General features: G+C 43.4%; 2 protein-coding genes across 6 annotated transcripts in view; both read right to left on the bottom strand.

Annotated features, from left to right (window-relative positions):
• Positions 1-340: 340 nt before the first annotated feature.
• The window catches only part of LOC310666695 (immunoglobulin lambda-1 light chain-like), a 105,732-nt gene continuing 82,812 nt past the window's right edge, over positions 341-23,260 (bottom strand). For all 5 annotated transcript variants that reach the window (XM_083417954.1, XM_083417956.1, XM_083417953.1 and 2 more), the window contains 2 exons: positions 4,143-4,180; positions 341-881 (listed from right to left, as the gene is read on the bottom strand). In XM_083417954.1, the coding sequence (XP_083274080.1) occupies positions 562-881; positions 4,143-4,180 (358 nt within the window). In that variant the 3' untranslated portion in view covers positions 341-561. The remainder of the gene's footprint in view (positions 882-4,142; positions 4,181-23,260) is intronic.
• Positions 9,208-23,260, bottom strand: part of LOC310666697 (immunoglobulin lambda-1 light chain-like) — a 50,335-nt gene continuing 36,282 nt past the window's right edge. The window contains exons 3-4 of the mRNA XM_083417960.1: positions 14,416-14,453; positions 9,208-9,766 (exon numbers count right to left, since the gene is read on the bottom strand). Coding sequence (XP_083274086.1) covers positions 9,447-9,766; positions 14,416-14,453 — 358 coding nt within the window. The 3' untranslated portion in view covers positions 9,208-9,446. The remainder of the gene's footprint in view (positions 9,767-14,415; positions 14,454-23,260) is intronic.

Here is a 23,260-nt window from a genome sequence, read left to right as displayed (position 1 = left end):
ATGCATCCTGAACCGAAATTGACCTTTTCCATTTCTCAGGACCTAAATTGGTAGGTAGGACTAAGAGAGAACCCTGCCTGATCTCCAGGAAAGCCACACCCCACCAGTGTAGAAAATGCCCACCTAGATGGACCACTGGGCTGACTTGGGAGAAGGCCGCTTCCTACATTCCCTGAAATCACACTGCTTTTATCACTGCTGCTATCAGCCACAGACCTGAGCTGAGTGCATTTTGGCTGAGTAACAGCACACTTCCTTCTGTGATAGGACAGGAAACCACGAATACAACCTGCTTGAAGGAGATGGAATAAATAAGTGGGTCAAGAAAAAACACTGGTGAAATGTATGACATTTTATTCATTTGCAAACATTATAAGCCAACATACAAAGGGGATTCCAGGGAGAAGAGAGAGGGGGTGTGGGGAATGGTACGACATAAGGGAGGAAACAAGACTGGATGGATCAACATAGCATTAGAGGAAATCAGAGAATATGACTATGAAAGGACTCTTTCTTCTTGGTTGCTGGAGGCACGAGGAACTCAACAGACCCATCCAGCCTTTAGGCACAGTCCAATCTCCTCACCACCTTCTCAATGGACTTCCCTTCATGCGTCACTTTGCAGGTGACTGCCTCATAGCTCTCCCAGTCAGACTTTTTCATGCTGAGGTAGCTGCTGGCCGCGTACTTGTCATTCAGCTTGGTGGGCGTGGTTGTCTCCACCCCAGAGGAAATGGGGGTGCCATCAGCCTGCCAGGTAACTTGGACAATGCCTGGGTAAAAGCCATCCATGAGACACACCGCGGTGGCTTTGTCTGAGCTCTTCAATTCTTCTGGGGATGGTGGGAAGACGTTCACTGTTGGAGGTACTGTTGGCTGACCTGGAAGTCAAGGGGAAATCTGGTTAAGCGTCGTGTCTCAGGGGAATATTATATAATAGAGACATATGGGATTGCTTAATTTATTTGATTTCATAAAGGAATTGTAATCGAATCCTATTTCCTTGTTTAAAAAACGAACGCCTCTGGAAGTCATGTCTTCTAGTTTGGGAAGGCTGTCTCCTAGTCCTCAGAGTGAAGGTCCTGGTTGTGCTGTAATCAGAGCAGGACACTCTGAGTGTGTTTCAGAAGCACCCTGTTCTTCCTTTTGGACTGATATATGACACTGAGTCTAACTTACCCTCAGCAGCTCAGAAATAAGAATTGGCAGACACTCATTGGAACACCCCATTCCCACCTTAAGGATTGCTGGCCAAGCCATTCCCCTTGTTCCTCACCATTGCACATGGCTGGACAATCTGCCTGCTGGATTAATTTAATTTGTAGACGGGTTGCTTAAATATACTCTTCTGCTTAGATATATGCCGAGAACCTGCCTTCATTACAGTGATGCCCATTGGGATTGGTGCAGCAGAAAGCAAGGGAGAGCAATGTTAGGTGGAGCTGGAACCAGTGACAGGCGAAGCCAACTCATTCTAATTTTGTCCCAATCCTCTTCCCTGCTGAGTACTAGAAGGGCAACACTGAGACTAAGGAGGAGAAGCTGAGAGCCAGGGCCACCCCCGTTGTGGTTGCAAGTAAGAAAGTATTCATGTGAGCGCTGGCTGAGGTCACATTGCGGTTGATGGGGTAGCACCCTATTGACCCAAATGGACCAGCTTCCACTGCCTAGTCAGTGGGTGATTCAATATATGCTTCCATAGTTGCTTAATGGGTTAATACCTAGTCCAACATCCTGCTTGCTGCAGGAGATCCAGAGCTAGAGTGATCTCAGCAGAACTCTGTCCAGCCTACACTTGAAGAAAGACCCACCACCTTTCTGGATAATTACCGTACATTATCGTCCCCTTTATGATGGTCAACAAATCAGAAACCCTCTACATAACTGGTTGGTGTTGCTAAACTTCTCTCACCAAGTAGAAGCTTATCTTTCTGCAAACTTAATTGGATCTGCCCTTTGGGGCACCAGAGAACAGGCTGTTGTCCTCTTCTGACTGATAGCCTTTCAGATACCATTCTTTATCCCCCAGCTCAGCTTTTTCTTGCCCCAGCTAAACGGACACAGTTTCTTCAAGTTTTTTTTCTTATTTTTCTCACCTTTTCCATCCTCCTGGTCAACTTTGTTGTACTTCTATGAACCAAGACCAATGTACTTGTATGGGCACAAGATACATCCATCCATAAATCTAACTTCTAGAGTGAAGGAAGCTGAATCATTGAACACTGAATACTCTCATACTGGGATGTGAAAGCTCTGGTTATTCAGATGTGGTTGGGCTATGACTCCCATAATCTCTGAGCATTTGAAGTGGATGGGAGCTGGAGCTCAGTAATGTTTGGAGGGCCACAGGTTTCACATCCAGCTGCTCAATAAGGCATCTCCCAAAGTTATTATGTGGACAAATGCAGGAAACATTGACCAGGAACAGACATCAGAAAACCACACCTATCACTGGTAACTAGGGACAACTGGGGATGATGGGCTGAGCTCTTGTGAATAAGTAATCTGTTATCATAATCTCATCGCCACTGACCACATTCTCAGCCCTTCTTAGAAGATCAGATCTTTAAATTAGGATGTCCTTGAGGAATTAGCTTTGGTATCACACAGAATTGTAAGAGAATACAGTACTATATGTTATAGCAGGGTTTTCCCAAACAGATGTATTTTTTAATATATATATATATATGTTGACAGTAAATGCATTGGAATGGATGGATTCTGCCACTTACTCCTGCCATGGAATCACTAATATATTCTGGAAGAAGACATTCTCCCTAAAAAAACTGAGTCTATCAAAACAGGGGGAACCTGTTTTGAGTCGTTGGACGCAACTCTCTGTAGTTTTGGCCAGCATGGCTAATGGCCAGGGTTATTGCAAGCTGCAGCCCAGAAAAATCTGGAGGAGTCACAGGTTGTCCCATCCTTGCAATGCACTGATGGACAATTCTGGGTGCAATCTAAGAAGAGTTTCTCTTGGAGAAACCTCTTTGAAAAAATTTCAATGTGGCGACATTGTGGAAGCTCAAAAATAGTTCCAGCGAACCTTTCTCAGAAAGGATACTTGGACTCTAATGCCTTCTATACCCAGCCTACTTTAGAATATCAGATCTTTAAAATAGCATTGCTCAGAGGAATTAGCTTTGAGATCAAATGCTTAGATCATGCGGATTCAAGTCAACATGTGAAAAAACTAATACATCTGTGATATCGGCTTGGATGGTGGCAATCAGGCACCTGTATTCTCTTATAGTTATAATAGGCTCCTGATTTCCATCTTCAAGATTGATTTCATCTAGATGTCTTAGAGGGTGACATGACAATTTGAACAATTGGGTGTCTTTAAAATTTATGGCATCCCAGAGTCTAATATTTTGGTTTTGCATACACTTGTATGCACTCAATAAAGTGGTTCTTTTCCTACAATCTCGCTAAAGTCACTGCGTAAGGCTAAAATTCACAGTCTACTTCTGCCAGTGCGGTTGCATAGACTTCAAAAGTGCTATTGTGGTGGATTTTGGATTGCATTTCTCAGAATAACCCCCCCCCCCCAAAGTAGAATAAGATCTACCATTTCATTTTGATGAAGTGTCATCCACAAAACTCAGTTCAACTTTGGAAAAACAATTGCATAGTTTCTATCATGAAAGTAAAATCTAGATGGAAACTCTCAGTGAATATTTAAAAAGAGCTTGTTGCAAGTTTATAAACTATCTATTTTATTCTATTTTTGTTCATTCACAGTCAGGATTCTTAATAGCAGAATCAGTGAATCCCATCAGATGTAATCCAGTTGTATAGGAGATGCCACAACTCAAACTCAGTTTTCGAACATAATTTCTACCCAGTGGGAAAGACTGACAGAGTTTATAGAGACATTTCATTGACGCACCCCACCACCTGAGAAGTAGGATTAAACCAATCCATCTTTGTTTCTGCATGCAGCGAATAGGATTTTTTTTAACCCACTGCCTGGTGTTTTTAACAATTCAACAGTCCCTATGAAAGAATCAGCATAGATATAATACGGAAAGCCCAAAAGTCAATCAAGAACCAGAGAATGAAAAGAAGGCAAAAAATGATGGAAATATTAGAATATTGCATTGGGTACAGAAAGATTCAGGATAAATTTGGTGACTTACCTGTGACAGTCAAGTGGGTTCCTCCTCCGAAGACCCACCACAGTGACACACAGCTGTACAAAAACCTGCCTCCCTCACAGGTGTGAAATGGTACAGAACCCCAGTCCATCTGGGAGGAGTAGGCAGACCTGGGACCCCCCCCCCCCAAATCTTGCTTGGCTATGACTTCCATCATCATTGACCTTTGACCATTCTGACTTGTATTGGAAGAAGCTGGGAGTCCAGTCATGTCCAGAGGGCCAAAATGTTTCCCCATTCTTGCCACAGGACATGACAGTGGGCGATAAACCATGGTATGCATTTTCTAAAAGAATATTGTACTGTTTCCAAAGAAGTTGTAGGCAATGGTGCATTTCTTTTGGAAAAAACAAAACAAACCTATCTCTGGGGTGACAATGATAAGGTCCCGTTATCAAACCATGACAGTTATTTTTAAAAGATGTGATTCTTTGTAAATCTTCCTGGTTGTAGGTCTTCCATTGCGCAGATGGTCTGTTCTTGGATGCAGGGAGTATGTTAGATGAAGTCCTTTATCCAACCAATTTTCCAGTGCTAGGGATGAATGGGTCAGTTTAATTCCTGTCCATGTCCATTCATAGATCCATATTCATTCATAAATCCATTTCCATTCGTAAGTTTCTTTGGTCCCCTTCCCACATTAATCTACAATTGCTATTGTTATTTAATTTGCCACAAACATTTGTATTTAAATGGTTAATTTTGAACGTATTTTTTCCAATATGCATATTTCTCTCAAATCATGCATTTCTGAAAACAGATTTTATGCTAAGATATAGATCCTTGATTTTTTTTAAGCTAAGAACTGTATCGCAAACTTTGGAGAAACACAAAATCCAAAGATGACTAATTTGCACCTTGGTCCATGGGACCAATGATCATATCAGTTTGCATCAGAATTCCCAAAGAATGAATTAGTCAGGCAAGCCTACCTTTCTGGGAAACACATAACACTCATAGCAGTAACACATCCAGTTAATGAAGAAATTGTTTCTTTGAAGAGATCATACCGACAGTGAAGCTTTATCTGTGCTGCAAAAGTTTCTTATAAATTAACTCAAGGCATTGAACCATTTCTTTGACTATACATACAAACTTGCCTGTAATGAGCAGCTAGTATGACTTCTTAACCCTTTGAGAAACCATTTAAAATAGCTTAAAAATAATGTTGTCAGTCTCTCCAGGGAACCCTGGATTTACAGAAGCCACCCCGGTTTCTGCTTTGATCCCAGAATGTCTCCCTTTTCCTTTTGTTGTTGTTGTTTAGTCATCTTAATTGTGTTTGACTCTCCATGATCCCATGAACCAGGGCATGCCTTGGAAACTCTCACTTTCTTCTCAAAGCTACTCCTTATTTTATGTCCATGGAATTTTCTTGGCAAAATGCTGGAGTGGATTGCCAGTTCCTTCTCCAGGTGGATCACATTTAGTCTAAATTCTCGGCTATGACCTGTCCGTCTTGGGTGGCCCAGCACAGCCTAGCTCATAGCTTCTCTGAGTTATTCAAGTCCCCATTTTCATCAGAGAAATGTTGGAGGGAATTGAGGTATCCAACCACTGATCCATCTTATGGCAGCCTTGTATAGGGAAGGTTTATATATATATATATATATATATATATATATGCAGGTTTTGGTGTCCTCGGGTGTCTTCCCGTGTAAAAGTTGGGGTGTCTAGGCGACGTTTCGACGAGGTCTCACTCGTCATCTTCAGGCTGGTGCTTTCGGCTTCTTGTTACTGGAACAGAGCAGGATCTCAGTGTTTGAGTTCCTATAAATACTGTTGAGGAGGTGTGGTGTATAGCCTCCAATGTTCTGGGCAGAGAGGAGGTTCCCAGGCTAGTGTGCCTTTTCTTCTTTTGTTCCTTAATTACTTGAGGGATATCTTGAGTGATTTCTTGAGTGATTTCCTGAATCCCACTTAGGTGGGTCATTAGGTGTGGATTAGTTGCTAAAGCCTTCGTGTCTTGAACTCTTGAACCCTCTCCACAGATAAATTACAGACACCATCCAGTAGCCAAACCAGGGTGGCACCTCCGGATGCTGCACCCCCCTGCAATCCCTACACAGATCTGGCTGGCACAGGCCACAAAACCACAGCTCGCCCCTATACACGAAGCCAAGCCAGAGCACAACCAAGTGCAGTACAGCCATCTTCTCAGAAAAACTCTTCACAAAGTTCAAGAGTTCAAGACACGAAGGCTTTAGCAACTAATCCACACCTAATGACCCACCTAAGTGGGATTCAGGAAATCACTCAAGAAATCACTCAAGATATCCCTCAAGTAATTAAGGAACAAAAGAAGAAAAGGCACACTAGCCTGGGAACCTCCTCTCTGCCCAGAACATTGGAGGCTATACACCACACCTCCTCAACAGTATTTATAGGAACTCAAACACTGAGATCCTGCTCTGTTCCAGTAACAAGAAGCCGAAAGCACCAGCCTGAAGATGACGAGTGAGACCTCGTCGAAACGTCGCCTAGACACCCCAACTTTTACACGGGAAGACACCCGAGGACACCAAAACCTGCATTCCTGTACCCGTGAAAATCTACGAAAGCATATATATATATATATATATATAAATGTTTAATGTTTTATTCTGCTTTTATGTATGTTGGAAGCTGCCCTGAGTAGCTGGGGCAACCCAGTCAGATGGGAAGGATATTAATAGTAAAATTACTCTTGCGGAATAGGATGTCCCTGTTTTGATTAGAAAAACGCTGGAACCTATGCTTTGTTATTTGCCTCTGCTGTGGTGGTTCTGGCTTCCATTTCCTGCCTTACACAGGCCTGGGATGTTTCTGTGGAGGTGTATTTTGATCACAGTTGCACTGTATCATGGGTTCTGTAGTCTCCTGTGGATGTCAACAGTAGGCTGATATTTTAAGCCGACACTCAGAAATTAAAGTTGGAGACCCTCTCTTATTTTGATGTATCAAAATGAAGCGGATGGGTATCTCTTTTGGAGTGGAAAGGTTTTGTCATGGAGCAGTGTGGATGTGAGAAAAACAGGGGAGGGAGAAGGCTGATGAGGGAAGAAATATTTGTCATCTCATTTACATGTAGAACTGCCCACTGCTAGCAACTAATGTAGAGTTCCTCAGGGTTGCCTTCTTGTGGTCCCTGAAGGCCACCCAACTACCAGTTGTGGGAAACAGGATAACAGATGAGGTGGACATTTACATCAGAAGCACTAGAGATGTGAAGACCTGGGGAAAAATATGGAAAAAATTGTCCCCCTACCAATTTTTGTGGTTTTCCTTTCAGGCAATTTTGGGGCAATAAATAGGGGGAAAGAACAACTTGGAAATATTTCTGGGGAAACGAGTTTCCTCAGTTTTTCCATTTTTCTTATTGTAGGTTTTCATATATCTGTTCAGGAGTTACCTTTAATTCCAAAAATGGGGAAAGTGGAAGTACCAAAGTCGTGTCCGGGAATTATTATTATTATTATTATTATTATTATTAACCAGGATTTATGCCAGCACAGTAAGCAGGTCACTTTTTTCAGTATGTCATTGTAATAATAATAATAATAATAATAATAATAATAATAATAATAATAATTTATTTATACATCGCCTATCTGGCTAATCTAATAATGTTTCCCCAGCCACTCTGGGCGACTCCCACCAGAATATTATTATTAATAATAAAAGCGATGAAACATCAGACATTAAAAACTTCCCCAAACAGGGCTGCCTTCAGATGTCTTCTAAAAATCAGATAGTTGTTTATTTCCTTGACATCTGATGGGAGGGCGTTCTACAGGGCAGGCGCCACTACTGAGAAGGCCCTCTGCCTGGTTCCCTGTAACCTCACTTCTTGCAGGGAGGGAACCGCCAAAAGGCCCTTGGAGCTGGACCTCAGTGTCTGGGTTTAACGATGGGGGTGGAGACGCTCCTTCAGGTATACTGTTCTGATACCTATCATTCCACATGCTCTTCAGAAGCGCTTAGACATAATGCAGTTTTAAAAAGAATTTATCCTATTCTTCAGGGAAACCTATGACTTTCATTCACTGGAGGCTATCGGCTCTTCATATTGCCTTCCAAAAGCAATCAGAGCAGTGAAACTGGTTGGGTGGAAAGCAGGGCTAGAGCCAAGTAGAGGCAGAGCCATCTGTTGAATGGTTGTACAGAAGGCAGGCAGGTTGGGTCTTCCTGAGGACACTGAGGTTGGTGGACCAGGGCTCCATTTGTCCCTATGGACCCAAATGGACCACTCTCCATATTGTGGCTTGAAGAAGATGGCAGACCAGTGGCAATGTTTGGGAATGTTTGAAAGACCACCTGAAATGAATTGTGGAGTGGAAGGACAAACAGAAAAAGTGAGAGCAGCAGTCAACTTCCACTGGGCAAAGGAAGCTAATACACTTTTTTTAAAAAGCAATTAAAAGGGTCAATTAATCACAATAATAATACTAAAAAGGTTCATGAGCCATTTTGTATCTCTGCTCCTCTAGCACTAGAACCTGTTTAGATAAAGCACTGCCCATTGGAAAGGATCACAGGTCACATATAGACAGTGCTTTTTTTTCTTAAAAAAATGGGGTACTCTCATTTTGGCTCAAGAAAATCACCATTTTGTAGTTCAATTTGAGAAAAATAAACACAGTAAATGGACAAAAGGCCACCATTGGGGATCGCAGTGGAACAGACGATTCACCATGCCAGAGAAGAAACTAATTTTTTTCTTCTCCTATTAGATTCACAAAATGTTTAGGGGTATGCGTGCCCCTGCATCCTCCCAGAAAAAAGCACCTCATATAGAGAACTCTGCCTGATCTGTAGGAAAGCCACATCCCAGCAGTGTAGAAAATGCCCACCTAGATGGACCACTGGGCTGACTTTGGAGAAGGCCAATTCCCACGCTTCCATGAAATCACACTGCTTTTTCCACTGCTGCTATCAGCCACAGACCTGAGCTGAGGACATTTTGGTAGAGTAACAGCACACTTCCTTCTGCAATATGACAGGAAACCATGAGCACAACCTGTTTGAAGGTGATGGAATAAATTAGTGGGTAAAGAAACCACACCAGTGAAATGTATGACATTTTATTAATTTGCTAACATTATAAGCCAACACACAAAGGAGATTCCAGGGCGAAGAGGAAGGGAGGAGGTGTGGGGAGGGAACGACATAGGAAGGAAACCAGGCTGGACGGATCAATGTAGCATTAGAGGAAATCAGAGAATAAACTTGGCCCCCTTGAACATGAAAGGACTCTTTCTTCTCAGCTGCTGGAGGCACGAGGAACTCATCAGACCCATCCAGCCTTTAGGCACAGTCCAATCTCCTCACCACCTTCTCAATGACCTTCCCTTCATGCGTCACTTTGCAGGTGACTGCCTCATAGCTCTCCCAGTCGGACTTTCTCATGCTGAGGTAGCTGCTGGCCGCGTACTTGTCATTCAGCTTGGTGGGAGTGGTTGTCTCCACCCCAGAGGAGATGGTGGCGCCGTCAGCCTGCCAGGTAACTTGGACAATGCCTGGGTAAAAGCCATCCATGAGACACACCGCGGTGGCTTTGTCTGAGCTCTTCAATTCTTCTGGGGATGGTGGGAAGACGTTCACTGTTGGAGGTACTGTTGGCTGACCTGGAAGTCAAGGGGAAATCTGGTTAAGTGTCGTGTCTCAGGGGGGTATTAAATATTTGACACATGTAGTAATTTATTTGATTTCATAGAGGAAGCACTATCTGGCCCAGTTTCCCAATGTAGTGTGCTGAAATGTTTTGGAAGGACCTGTGACTATTTGGAAACTATACCTTGAGCTGGAAGTGTCCTAAAAGATGTCTTACAGCTCTTTATGATTCTAGCAAAAAGGCCCAGGAGAACCAGGTCGTATTCCTTTATAGCAACCCAAAATGTCACGCAACAAACACACGATTCAGCCCATGCAAAATATATTATGATCTATGAAGCAACACAGGCATTCTTGGCATGTTTGAACTGTGGTGATCTGTGAGAGGAAGAGTTTAGACTGCATCAGTCCAGTTAGGAATATCTACATCTAGAACACCATAGACACTAGAGAACTGCTGTCAAATTTTACATATCATTTGGGAAGACAGGCCAGTGTACTGGAAGAAGCAAAGTTGGACTGATCATCTTGTGCAGATGCCTGATTATCGTCTTCCAAAGCAACTACAAAGCAACTTCCAACCTCTACTGATGTTGACCTCTGGTTACATATCCTTTGGGATATGTACGTGGCAAACCCAGAAGTATTTTTCCGGGTTTCACCGTGCGCGCATGCGCAGAAGCACTAAACGGTGCCACGCACATGCGCAGTAGCTGCACCCCCAGTTGTGAATTCCTTGGGATCTGACTGTTCGCAACTGGAGGTACCACTGTACTCTATTCTGAACTTAAAAATGGGAAGAGCAATGCTGGTGGTCAACAAAAGAGATTTAAAGACTCTCAAGGCAAATCTAAAAAAATGTAGTACAGTGGTACCTTGGGTCAAGAACTTAATTCGTTCTGGAGGTCTGTTCTTAACCTGAAACTGTTCTTAACCTGAAGCACCACTTTAACTAATGGGGCCTCCTGCTGCCGCTGCACCGCTGCTGCACGATTTCTGTTCTTATCCTGAAGGAAGGTTCTTAACCTGAGGTACTATTTCTGGGTTAGCGGAGTCTGTAACCTGAAGTGTATGTAACCTAAAGCGTATGTAACCTGAGGTACCACTGTATAATAACCGACAACTGGGAAGCACTGGCCTGCGAGCACTCCAGTTGGAGAACAGCTTTTACCAAAGGTGTTGTGGACTTTGAAGATGCTCAAACTAAGAACGAAAGGGAGAAACATGCTATAAGGAAGGCACGTTCGGCAAACCCTCACCATGACCAACACCTGCCCGGAAACCCATGTCTCCACTGTGGAAGGACATGTGGATCCAGAATTGGCCTCCACAGTCACTTACAGACTCACTTTTAACACTGTGTTTATGGAAGACAATCTTACTCGGCCGAAGAAAGAAGAAAGCTGTTCAGATCTCCCTATCCCATAACTGTGCAAGTGCTGCCAGTCAGCATAAAGCAGGGATGTGGAATCTGTGTCTCTCCAATCGGTGACAGCCCCATTAAGCATGGCCAGGGCTGATGTGATTTCTGGTGTCACAGCATCCGGGCAAAGGTAGAGGGTTACTGTGTTACCCCATCCCTGACATGGTCAGGAGTGGACAAGCTCAATGCACAATTTGGACTGGTCACTTGTTCTTAAGCACAGTGGTACCTCAGGTTACATACGCTTCAGGTTACATACACTTCAGGTTACAGACTCCGCTAACCCAGAAATATTACCTTGGGTTAAGTACTTTGCTTCAGAGAACATTGAGAACAGAAATTGTGCCCTGGCGGCGCGGCAGCAGCAGGAGGCCTCATTAGCTAAACTGGTGCTTCAGGTTAAGAACAGTTTCAGGTTAAGTACGGACCTCCGGAACGAATTAAGTACTTAACCTGAGGTACCACTGTACAAAGGATTGTTTAAAATTACGAGTTCTTCTGGGGAAATGAGCCACATGTTTATACTGGCTGCCATAGCAAAGGAGAGATCATTAAAGCAGCCTGTTTGCTCTCAGAGGGGGTCAACTTTCATTGCACATAAATATTTTAAAGTCACTAAGATGAGCCCTTCTGGATCAGGCGAGAAGCCCATCTGCTTGGGACACTGTGCTCATAGCGGTCAACCTGATGTCTATTGCAAGCTTGCAAAAAGATTCTGAGAGCAACAGTCCTCTCTGTGCTTTTGATCCCTGGCAACGGGTATTGCAAAATGGCCTCTAAGAGCATCAGAAAATAAGAGGTCTGCTGGATCAGGGTTGCAATGGCCCATCTAGTCCTCCATTCTGCTCTCACAGTGATGAGCTGAGTGTCTATGGGAAGCTCACAAGCATGAACAGAGTGCAGCATCACTCTGCCCATTTGGGAGTCCAAGCAGCAGCCATTTTTGTTCGCTGGCACAGCCATATAGAGGGGAAAGACAGCATTTCACTTCTGTAAACAAGTCTTAACTCTGAATCTGGAGGATAAAAATCATCGAGGTGAAATTCCTTCCAGTTATTAATTTTTTTTAACATAAAAACGGGGAGCTGTTTTTCTCTGGTTCCTCCTGCCCCTCGCTGCCACCTGCCTCACACTGTTCAGAAGGTCCCACAACCATCTGGAATGAATTTTAAGCCAGAGGAGACCTCAGTTGGGTGGGGTAAATCAGAGAAAACTCTGTCCCCTTCTCATAGGTTAGTGGATGGATTCACTGAAAGCAGAATAGGAGCATGGGTTTTTATCCTAATAATAATAATAATAATAATAATAATAATAATAATAATAATAATAATAATAATATGATTTCAACCACTGTCAGAGAAAAAGAACAAGCACCTCTGTATAAGGCATCCTTTTGGCAGGTGTTGTAGTCAGGTAACAGGGATACATTAATGGGTCAATTTTAGTTTCTTATTTTCCTGGGCTTAAGTTCCGTTTCCCATGTTTTCAAATCAGTTCACGTTCACCATCTCCTCCCCCCCAACATACACACATTTCAAAGCAGATTTACCCCTCTTTGATTAGACCCATTTGCACAATCCATTTAAAATAGGACCAAAGCACTACAAATATCATCTATCTAAACTATCTACCTATCTACCTACCTACCTAGCATGTACCATCTACCATCTATCTATACATTTAAAGTAGGCTCAAAGCACTCTAAACAGTCATGGCTTCCTCCAAAGAACTCTGGGAACTGTAGTTTGGAAAGGTTGCAGAGAGATTTTATTCCCCTCTATTCCCCTCACAGAGCTACAATTCCCAGAATTCCCACAGGGGACAAATTGATTGTTAAACCCCTCTAGGTCTGAAGGTGTCACAGCGGTCTGACGACCTCCCTGGGCTTTCTCCCCTTTAATGCATGGCTTATAATGATCAGTATCATTTATATACATATTTGTAAATCTGCCTATATTTATATTTACATTAGGATTAATGGAATATTCTTATTGCCAGTGCCAGCTGGGTTGCATGCAACTCAGTTTTAATCCAAAAAGACACACTGAAATGAATGAACGTACGTCTTTTATGCCTGAAATTGGTTTACTCCAAACAGGACTAGTATTAGATACAACCTAATGTCTTTGGCTTTGCTCCTTCCTTTTATATTTGCAGATAAAAAATTGAACAAAGGAAGAAAAGTACCCACGTATTTCCCCCCCAGTGAGATCAACATTAAGTTTAGGGTGTGAGAATTGAGACTAAAGATATAGGGAAATTGGTTAATTCTCTCTCCTACTGTGCCTCTATTTCAGTTAAAAAATGGAGTTTGTTGCATTTGATTCCATTGTGCCCCTTAAATCTCAGGTGATTTTTCTAGATATATCAGTTTAGATCTCTCTTAACCTTGCATAACCCTCACTCCAACTTTCTCCGAAAAACCCATTCAGTTTTACTGAAATATGTAGACTGTGGTTTACATTTTACGTGGCTACATTTAACTATCAATAAAATATTGAACATCTTCAGATTTTTATTTTAAAAAGTCATTTGGGAGCCTGCGTCTGTGGATTACTGAGTTTTACAAAACAAAAAACTATTATTTTGAACAGAACCTGTTCTATGATTCTAGATAGGAAGACCCACAATAGAAAAAGTGAAGAGAGCCATATTAGTTCCTAAGAAAAATTCAGAAATCTACAGTAGGACTATACATTTATAAACCCAGCCCAAATGTCACAAGGCAGTCTGCAAGTTTATCAGTTCTCCAGAATGGTCTGGAAAGCTGAGATTCTCCACACTATTTTATTACATTTTGGTTGGTCTCTTGCACTAATATGGATTTTGGAGCACCGTTAGAAACTGATTCAACCTTCCTCATAAATCTTATTGGGTACCTGGAAGGAACACTACAACTCAAATTTACTTCTCTGCCATCTTTTTCATCCAACAGTAAGATTATGTCAAGGTTAGCCGAGAAGGGGAATTTGATAGAAATATTTTCGAAGATTGTCACAATGACCCACCAATAATTTCCCAGTGTTATTGAGGAGAGAAGAGGCATGTAAAACGGATTTGCGACATCCTGCTCTGGCTAGGATTACAAATACAGTTTCTATTAAAGGCTCATTGTAAACTAAACAACAGAAACCCTAAAGTCAGCTTTACAGTCAGAGAAGGAAAAGAGGGCAAAAATGATGGAAAAGTTAGAATATTGTCACAGGTATGGAAAGGGTTGTGATAAATTCATTGACTTACCTGTGACAGTCAGGTGGGTCCCTCCTCCGAAGACGTACCACAGTGACACAAAGCTGTACAAAAACCTGCTGTTCCTTCACATGCGTAATAGGACAACTTCTGTTTTACTTACAGTGACATTATAGCCCAGTTTTACTTTTTTACCATCTTTTGCATCCAATGGTTCAGCCACCAAGGATATTTTGATATATTTCCCCCCAAATACTGTCACAAGGACCTAGACTAAGGAAAAGAAATCCCCGTCCACCCCTAACTTTCCAGTGTTACTGAGGAGAGAAGAAGCCTGCAAAATGGGTTTGCACAATTCTTCTCTGGCTAGGATTTCAAATACCGTTTATAGTAAATTCTCATTGGAAAGTAAATGACAGCCGGAGAAGGAAAAGAGGGCAAAAGTGATGGAAAAGTTAAAACATTGCCACAGGTGTGGAAAGGACTGATAAATTCAGTGACTTACCAAGGACAGTCAAGTGAGTCCCTCCTCCGAAGACGACCCACAGTGACACACAGCTTGACAAAAACCTGCTGTTCCTTCACAATGGGACAACTATCCCATCTGGGAATAGAATGGGCAATAGGAGAACTTCTATTGTCCTTACGGTGACATAAGGTAAAGGTAAAGAGACCCCTGACCATTAGGTCCAGTCGTGGCCAACTCTGGGGTTGCTGCGCTCATCTCGCTTTATTGGCCGAGGGAGCCAGCCTATAGCTTCCAGGTCATGTGGCCAGCATGACTAAGCCGCTTCTGGTGAACCAGAGCAGCGCACGGAAACACCATTAACCTTCCCACAGGAGTGGTACCTATTTATCTACTTGCACTTTGATGTGCTTTCAAACTGCTAGGTTGGCAGGAGCAGGGACCAAGCAACGGGAGCTCACCCCGATGCAGGGATTCGAACCGCCGACCTTCTGATCGGCAAGTCCTAGACTCTTTGGTTTAACTCACAGCGCCACGGTGACATATTTTCCCCCAATTGTGAAGAAGTTTATTTTTAATAGATTTATAAGCTGCTTTCCCCAGAAATCCAATGTTTCATAAAGTGGTATACAAACACCAGTCAAAACAAGGAGTTCAAATACAGTTTTAAAGAATGCTTAGAGTCAATGGCACATGCAATGAAATATTGTACATAGCAGTATGTTTGGGAAGAAAAATGTCAGACTTACCTGGCTCATCTCTGGGCAAGGGGGATACAGTCTGTGCTGAGTACCTGGAAGAATCTCTGGACTTCCAAGTAGTTCTGTTCCAAGTTATTCATTTCTAAATGTAAGGAGTATTAGAGATGAATTTCTCTAGTTCATGGGAAGCCACTGTGGTGCCCTTTAGTTCCTGTAGACTACAACTCCTATCGTCCCTAAGCATTGACCATGCTAACTGTGGATGATGGGCATTGTAGTCCAGAACATCTGGAAGCCACCATGTTGTCTACCTCTGCTTTCGTCATCCAAACTAGATCTCTATAGGAGAACCAAACTATTGATACCACTGCCTTATTTTGTGCAGCAGATGTTGGCTCTGTTTCTTACAAGAGGCCTCACAAGTGAATTAATCTGTAAGCAGTGAAGCCTTGTCTGTGCCACACTAGTTTCTTATAAATTAAACTCAATGCACTGGAGCTTAAATATGAACTTCCCTAATCAGCTACAGGTATGTTTCAGAGAAAACAGTTATCACTGATTTTTTAAAAATGAGCTTGTTATTGAGTTTTGAGAGGTGCCAATGAATTTCATTTCTTCAGGGTGAAATAGAGATGCTTCCACATAATCCGGCACTTAGGATTTGTGGGTAGAAGAAAACTCTCGGTTGCTTCTATGGCTTCTGACCTCTCTCGTCTGCACACTATCCAATTTTCTGTGTGAAATAACACAGGACTGGGAAGTTTCCCTGCAAATGTATTTCGATCAGAATTGCACTGCACCATGGATTTTGTGGTCAGCACCACGGATTTAATAGATAGAAGCCAATAGGAGCAGACTTTTCCACAGACTTTTGCAAAGCCGATAATCACAAACTGATGGCTTTTATTATTCTGATTTATGTTTCTCATTTGAGTGGCAATTAGTTCCAAGGTAGACAGTTAACCTGCTGAACCATCCATGAGGTTCAGCCATGGTCACCTTACATATGTTCAGGCCTAGACGGCATAGACAGACTATAATAAACAAATGATGCTGCGGAAGGCCTCTTGGTCATAATTGCACTGTTGCGTGTGTTCGTAGTAGTCCATCGTAGGCGGAAACTGGGGGAGATGGAGTGGGGGCTGCTCCTCATTGTTATGGGGGTGAATCTGTGAGCATGAGGAAGGCCATTACCTTAAGAGATGTAGGCATGGAATGGAAGACAACTTTGGTCAAGAGAACTCTGGCCTAAGTAGGGTCCAGTTGGATGCTGAGGAGAGATGAGATGCAGCAGCTGGAGAACTTTCAGAGTGAAGGGGAGGAAGCTGACCCTCCATGGATGGGTTCGAAATAAAAAAGTGGGAGCTGGCTAAGGAGAGACCTGCTTGCTGAGCTGGTGTAAATCCTCACCATTTGATACTCCCTGACATTTGATACCCATCATAGGTTCGCTCCCTGTTGCCCTGGGTTCCTGAGCACCCACAAAATTCCCCATGAAGGGGCCGGGCACCCACAAATTTCTGTGCCAGGGCCATGAACACTTCATTGCACTTATGGTTCCAGACACCCACAGTCGCGGAGTCAAGTTGGCACTCCTGGTACCCATTGTGTACATGTGGCTCAGCAGCAGCCATAAACATCTTCCAAGGACATGGCTATCTCCCTCTCCCCCCTTTCCCCCTGTCAGGTTGCTGTCAGCAGCTCCTGGCTGGTTGTCCAGGAAAGTATAAAAACAAGGAAAGGTTTCTTACTGTCCTTTTTTATTTCAGTATTACAGAGAGAAGCTATAGAACCCATCTTCTTGGATAATGGTGTTCTCCCTAGTGAATTTCCATCCCCATCTCTCCCACTTCCTCATTCGTCATCACTTCCGTGGGTGCTGCTACGTGCCCTCTGTCTTTGAGCTCTTTGATCTCCTACTTTTAAGGCTCGCAGGTTCTGGGAGATGGAGGGTCTGGGATGCTTTCTAAAGACACCATGTCAGCCAGCTGCCATTCTGGTCCTGTCTCCTCCTCTCCCATTATTTCCCAACTCTGCCTCTGAGCTGTGACCTCCCTCAAACCCCTGTTCTAGATCTATACAGTGGTACCTCGGGTTACATACGCTTCAGGTTACAGGCGCTTCAGGTTACAGACTCCGCTAACCCAGAAATAGTACCTCGGGTTAAGAACTTTGCTTCAGGATGAGAACAGAAATTGTGCTCCAGCGGTGCGGCGACAGAAGGAGGCCCCATTAGCTAAAGTGGTGCTTCAGGTTAAGAACAGTTTGAGGTTAAAAATGGACCTCCGGAACGAATTAAGTACTTAACCCGAGGTACTACTGTACTGTCTTCCTCTTCCTCCCCCCTGGGGGGATCAGGATGGGGAGGTGGTCTCCACCATTCCTTCTCTGCCCAGTCCCTGACACCCCCCCTGGATAAAGGTAAAGGTAAAGGTACCCCTGCCGCCAGTTGTGTCCGACTCTGGGGTTGTGTGCCCATCTTGCTTAAGAGGCCGGGGACCAGTGCTGTCCCGAGACACTTCCGGGTCACGTGGCCAGCGTGACGAAGCTGCTCTGGTGAGCCTGCACTAGCGCAGCACACGGAAACGCTGTTTACCTTCCCGCCATAAAGTGGTACCTATTTATCTACTTGCACTTAAGGGTGCTTTTGAACTGCTAGGTGGGCAGGAGCTGGGACCGAACGACGGGAGCTCACCGCGCCATGGGGATTCGAACCGCTGACCATGCAATTGGCAAGTCCTAGGCGCTGAGGTTTTACCCACAGCGCCACCCGCGTCCCTCCCCCCTGGATAGCCTAATTGAAATAAGGGTGTGCAGAAAGCTGGGAACAAGGAGTGCTATGGCATTTTCTTCATGGGCTACATACCTCATGACAGTATTGTGCATAAAACCGGGAGCTGCATTTTTATGGTATAGGCAGGGTGACTGCAATCTGATGGAGGAAACGGGAAACTTACCAAAATCCTGTCCCATAGCTGTTGCTTTATGCCAGGGTTGGACCCTGCAGATGCTGTGGGACTCCAGCTTGCATCCCTCTCAGCCAGCATGGCCAATGGCCAGGGATGATGGGAATTATAACAACTCAAGGGCCGCAGGTCAATCACAAGGTACAAAGATTTCTACCTTTACTCCATGTCTGCTAATTTAGTTTGTATATTGGTAAGGTATTGGTTAACAGCTTCCCAGTGATTATGAAATTATTTCATTTCATTTCATTTTATCTTATACTCAGGAGAAACCCGTGATTTTAATTCACTAGAGCCTAGTACGTCTTCATTAAACATCCTGAACGCAATGAGCGATCCACTGCGTGGAAGGAAGAACATTTCGGATTGTACGTGATGTTTGGGAATGTTTGAAATACCCACCAGAAATGAATCTGGGATGCATCCTGAACTGAAATTGACCTTTTCCATTTCTCAGGACCTAAATTGGTAGGTAGGACTAAGAGAGAACCCTGCCTGATCTCCAGGAAAGCCACACCCCACCAGTGTAGAAAATGCCCACCTAGATGGACCACTGGTCTGACTTGGCAGAAGGCCGCTTCCTACATTCCCATGAAATCGCACTGCTTTTATCACTGCTGCTATCAGCCACAGACCTGAGCTGAGTGCATTTTGGCTGAGTAACAGCACACTTCCTTCCGTGATAGGACAGGAAACCATGAATACAACCTGCTTGAAGGAGATGGAATGAAGAAGTGGGTCAAGAGAAAACACTGGTGAAATGTATGACATTTTATTAATTTGCTAACATTATAAGCCAACATACAAAGGAGATTCCAGGGAGAAGAGGAAGGGAGGAGTTGTGGGGAGGGGAACGACATAGGAAGGAAACTAGACTGGATGGATCAACGTAGCATTAGAGGAAATCAGAGAATATGAATATGAAAGGACTCTTTCTTCTTGGTTGCTGGAGGCACGAGGAACTCAACAGACCCATCCAGCATTTAGGCACAGTCCAATCTCCTCACCACCTTCTCAACGGTCTTCCCTTCATGCGTCACTTTGCAGGTGACTGCCTCATAGCTCTCCCAGTCGGACTTTCTCATGCTGAGGTAGCTGCTGGCCGCGTACTTGTCATTCAGCTTGGTGGGTGTGGTTGTCTCCACCCCAGAGGAGATGGTGGCGCCATCAGCCTGCCAGGTAACTTGGACAATGCCTGGATAAAAGCCATCCATGAGACACACCGCAGTGGCTTTGTCTGAGCTCTTCAATTCTTCTGGGGATGGTGGGAAGACGTTCACTGTTGGAGGTACTGTTGGCTGACCTGGAAGTCAAGGGGAAATCTGGTTAAGCGTCGTGTCTCAGGGGAGAAAATAAATATCTTGACACATGTAATAATTTATTTGATTTCATAAAGGAAGCACTATCTGACTCTTTCCCCCAAAGTTGTGTTCTGAAATGTTTTGTAAGGACATTTGACTATTTGGAAGCCATGACTTTTTGATGTAAGTCTCCTCCAAAAGCTTTTCTTCTCGCCCAGGCTCAAGAAACTTTGTAATACTGTTGCTTGTGATGCCTTCTTCTCTGTTTAACCGCTATTATGCATTATATATTCTCAGAGTGCCCCACCATGTAATATATCATATGGATGTATCCTAAAAGATTTATTGTGATGGTGGTGTCAGAAACTGGGAGCTGCCATTTAAATTTCCCATAATACTCCTGCATTACTCTGAGGCACTGTGAGCAAATTTAAATGGTGGCTCCTGGAACCATCTATTTTTAGAAAGAGGAATCATTGGGCTGGAGGTTAGACTAGGTGTGGTTGAGCACCCCTTTGACCTCTTCATGATTCTCTGAAAATTGCCAAGGGGAACTGAACCTTAATGCTTCATAGCACAGAAAATATTGTTGTGCAATATACACAAATTGAACCTGTATCTTTTGGTCTATGAAGCAAAACAGCCATTCTTGGCACCCTTGAGCTGTGCTGATCTGTAAGAGGAAGAGTTTATTCAGAGATTTCTCCCTCTCATTACAGTGCATGAGTCTGGTTAGGAATATCCGCAGCTAGAATACCATAGTGCACATCTCTTGAGAGGGAGTTGAAGATCATACGTCTATGCTAATAGGAGAGGCTACAGAGCATGGTTTCCATGCAAAAGGTCTTGGGGTCATAGTGTGACATTTCTAGGGCTTTGAAAAACTTCCTGAACTTCTGTCCTTTCATCTCCGCTCTATAAAATATTGATGAGTTAAAACCAATTAACACAAAGATAAAACAAAGTTAAGACTAATTTAGAAACTGGAGAGCTGCTTAGGAACTGGGATATACATTCCCTGCCTGATATGCACTTTTAAACTCACATATTTATATTGACAATCATAGCAAAGGAGAGATCTACAAAGCACCTTATTTGTTCTTGTACACATGGTGAACTATCATTGTCAGGAGTGCAAACTTGGCCCCAGGACTGTGGGTGCCTGGGGCCATGGGTACCATCCAGTGTGTATGGCCCTGGAACTGAAATTTGTGGGTGCCCAGTCCATTCATGGGAAATTTTGTGGGTGCTCAGGCACCCAGGGGCCCAGGGACTCCGCACCTATGTTCATTGTGCATAAGTAATTTAAAGAATATACAATGAGCCTTTCTGGATCTGGTCCAAAGTAGGGTTGGCATAATCCAAAAGTAGGGTTGCCTTTTTGTTTTTCAAAGTTTTTGAGCTTTTTGGGGGAACATCTCCCCCATAAAATTAGCTTTTGAAGAAGAAGAGTTTGGATTTGATATCCTGCTTTATCACTACCCAAAGGAGTCTCAAAGCAGCTAACAATCTCCTTTTCCTTCTTCCCCAACAACAAACACTCTGTGAGGTGAGTGGGGCTGAGAGACTTCAGAGAAGTGTGACTAGCCCAAGGTCACCCAGCAGCTGCATGTGGAGGAGCGGAGACGTGAACCCAGTTCACCAGATCATGAGTCTAGCGCTCTTAACCACTACATCACACTGGCTCTCCATTTTGGACTTCTTTTTCATTTTTTTAAGCATTATTCTAAACAATAAAATAAAATAATTGCCCTAGTTGCCATAAGGCCGCAGCAAAAATATGCCCGGATGCCATTTTGGAAGTCTGATTCCCAGACTTTGACAACAGAGCCCATGTCATTTGACAATCTGAGAGCTGCACTGCTCCATGCACTTTTAATTCCCAGCAGCTGCTATTGAGAGACAGCCTCCAACAATGGATAGAGAACATAGCATTAAAACAGAAGAAGAGTTCAGCTGGATGAGGATTGCAAAGGTCTATCTAGTCCTCTATCCTGCTCTCACAGTGGTCAACCTGATGTCTATGGGACGCTCGCAAGCAGGAACAGAGGGCAGAAGCACCCCCCCCATTGGGAGACCACGCAACGGCCATTTTTGCTCGCTGAGAGGATCATTTGGGGGGGATAAGGCAGTGCTTCACTTTTGTGAACAAGCCTTAACTCCAAACTCGGAGGATAAAGATCCCTGAGGTGAAATCCATTCCAGTTTTGTGAAGACACTATCTATGAACATAGAAAGGGGGAGAGGATTTTCTATGGTTTCCCCTCGTTGCCAACTGCTTCACACTGTTCAGAAGGTCCCACAACCCCCTGGAATGGATCTCAAAGGTTGGGGGACCACACTTGGATAGGGAAAATTAGAGAAAACTCTGCCCCCTTCTCAAATGTCAACAGATGTCTCCACTGAAAGCAGAAGGGGAGCATTGGTTTTTATCCATATATTTTTTTAAAAAGCAATCATCACAATAAAATGATTTCAACCATGTTACAAGAAAAAGACGAACAAGCAACTCTGAATAAGTTGTCTTACTGGTTTGTCTTGTCGTCAGGTAATAGGGAAGCGTTAATCTTCTAAATTATAGTTTCTCATTTCCTTGGGCTTAAGTTCAATTTCCCATGTTTTCAAATCAATTCATGGTTTCGGTCCTCACAGAATGTTCACCAGGTTTTCTCCCAACACACAGTTCATATATTTACAAGCAGTTTTACCTTTCTTTGTACAGCTCCATTTGCACCGTACAAAAAGTGTGAGGTTTTTAGCGGGGACAATTAAAATAAAATCTATCATTTGATTAATGATGTAAAACCCGATTCAGTTTTGGTGAAATTTTATGCAGAGTTGACCCTGGTTTCCATTTCAGATGATTGCATTTTGTGTTGTAGAATGTAGAGAGTCCTGGTTCTCTTAGACTGAGCATGTTGCTCTGAACTGCAGAGCTATCTAGAAACAGAATCTATTCTATTCCTCTGCTTAGGAAGTCCCAAAATGAAAATACAAAATTAGAAAAAGTAAAGGGAGCTACATTAGAAAAAAACAACACAGCCCAGATCCAACCATTTTATAAGGTGGGCCAAAATGTCACAACGTAAGGTACAAGTGTTTAGGCCCTCCAGAATGGAGATTTCTGGAAACCCGAAATGCTTCACGCTATTTTGTGACATTTTGGTTGGTGTATTGCTTTAATGTGAGCTTTGGAGCACAATTCGGGGATTATCCAAACTGCCCTTAATTCATATCGGCTACCTGGAATAGCACAGCTCAGATTCACTTCTCTGCTATCTTTAGCACCCACCAGTAAAATTATGTCTGAGTTTAGCCACCACGGAGATTTGCAAAAAATGATTTCCAAAGACAGTCACATTGACCTAGACTAAGGAAAAGAATTTCCCACCCAGCCTGAATTAACTGTCCAATGTTCTTGAGGAAAGAAGAGGCAGATAACATGGTTTTGCAATATCCCGT

This window comes from Podarcis tiliguerta, assembly GCF_965153285.1.
Source record: "Podarcis tiliguerta genome assembly, chromosome: 16".
In the NCBI taxonomy this organism is placed as follows: domain Eukaryota; kingdom Metazoa; phylum Chordata; class Lepidosauria; order Squamata; family Lacertidae; genus Podarcis; species Podarcis tiliguerta.
This window is presented reverse-complemented; position numbering and strand designations above follow the sequence as displayed.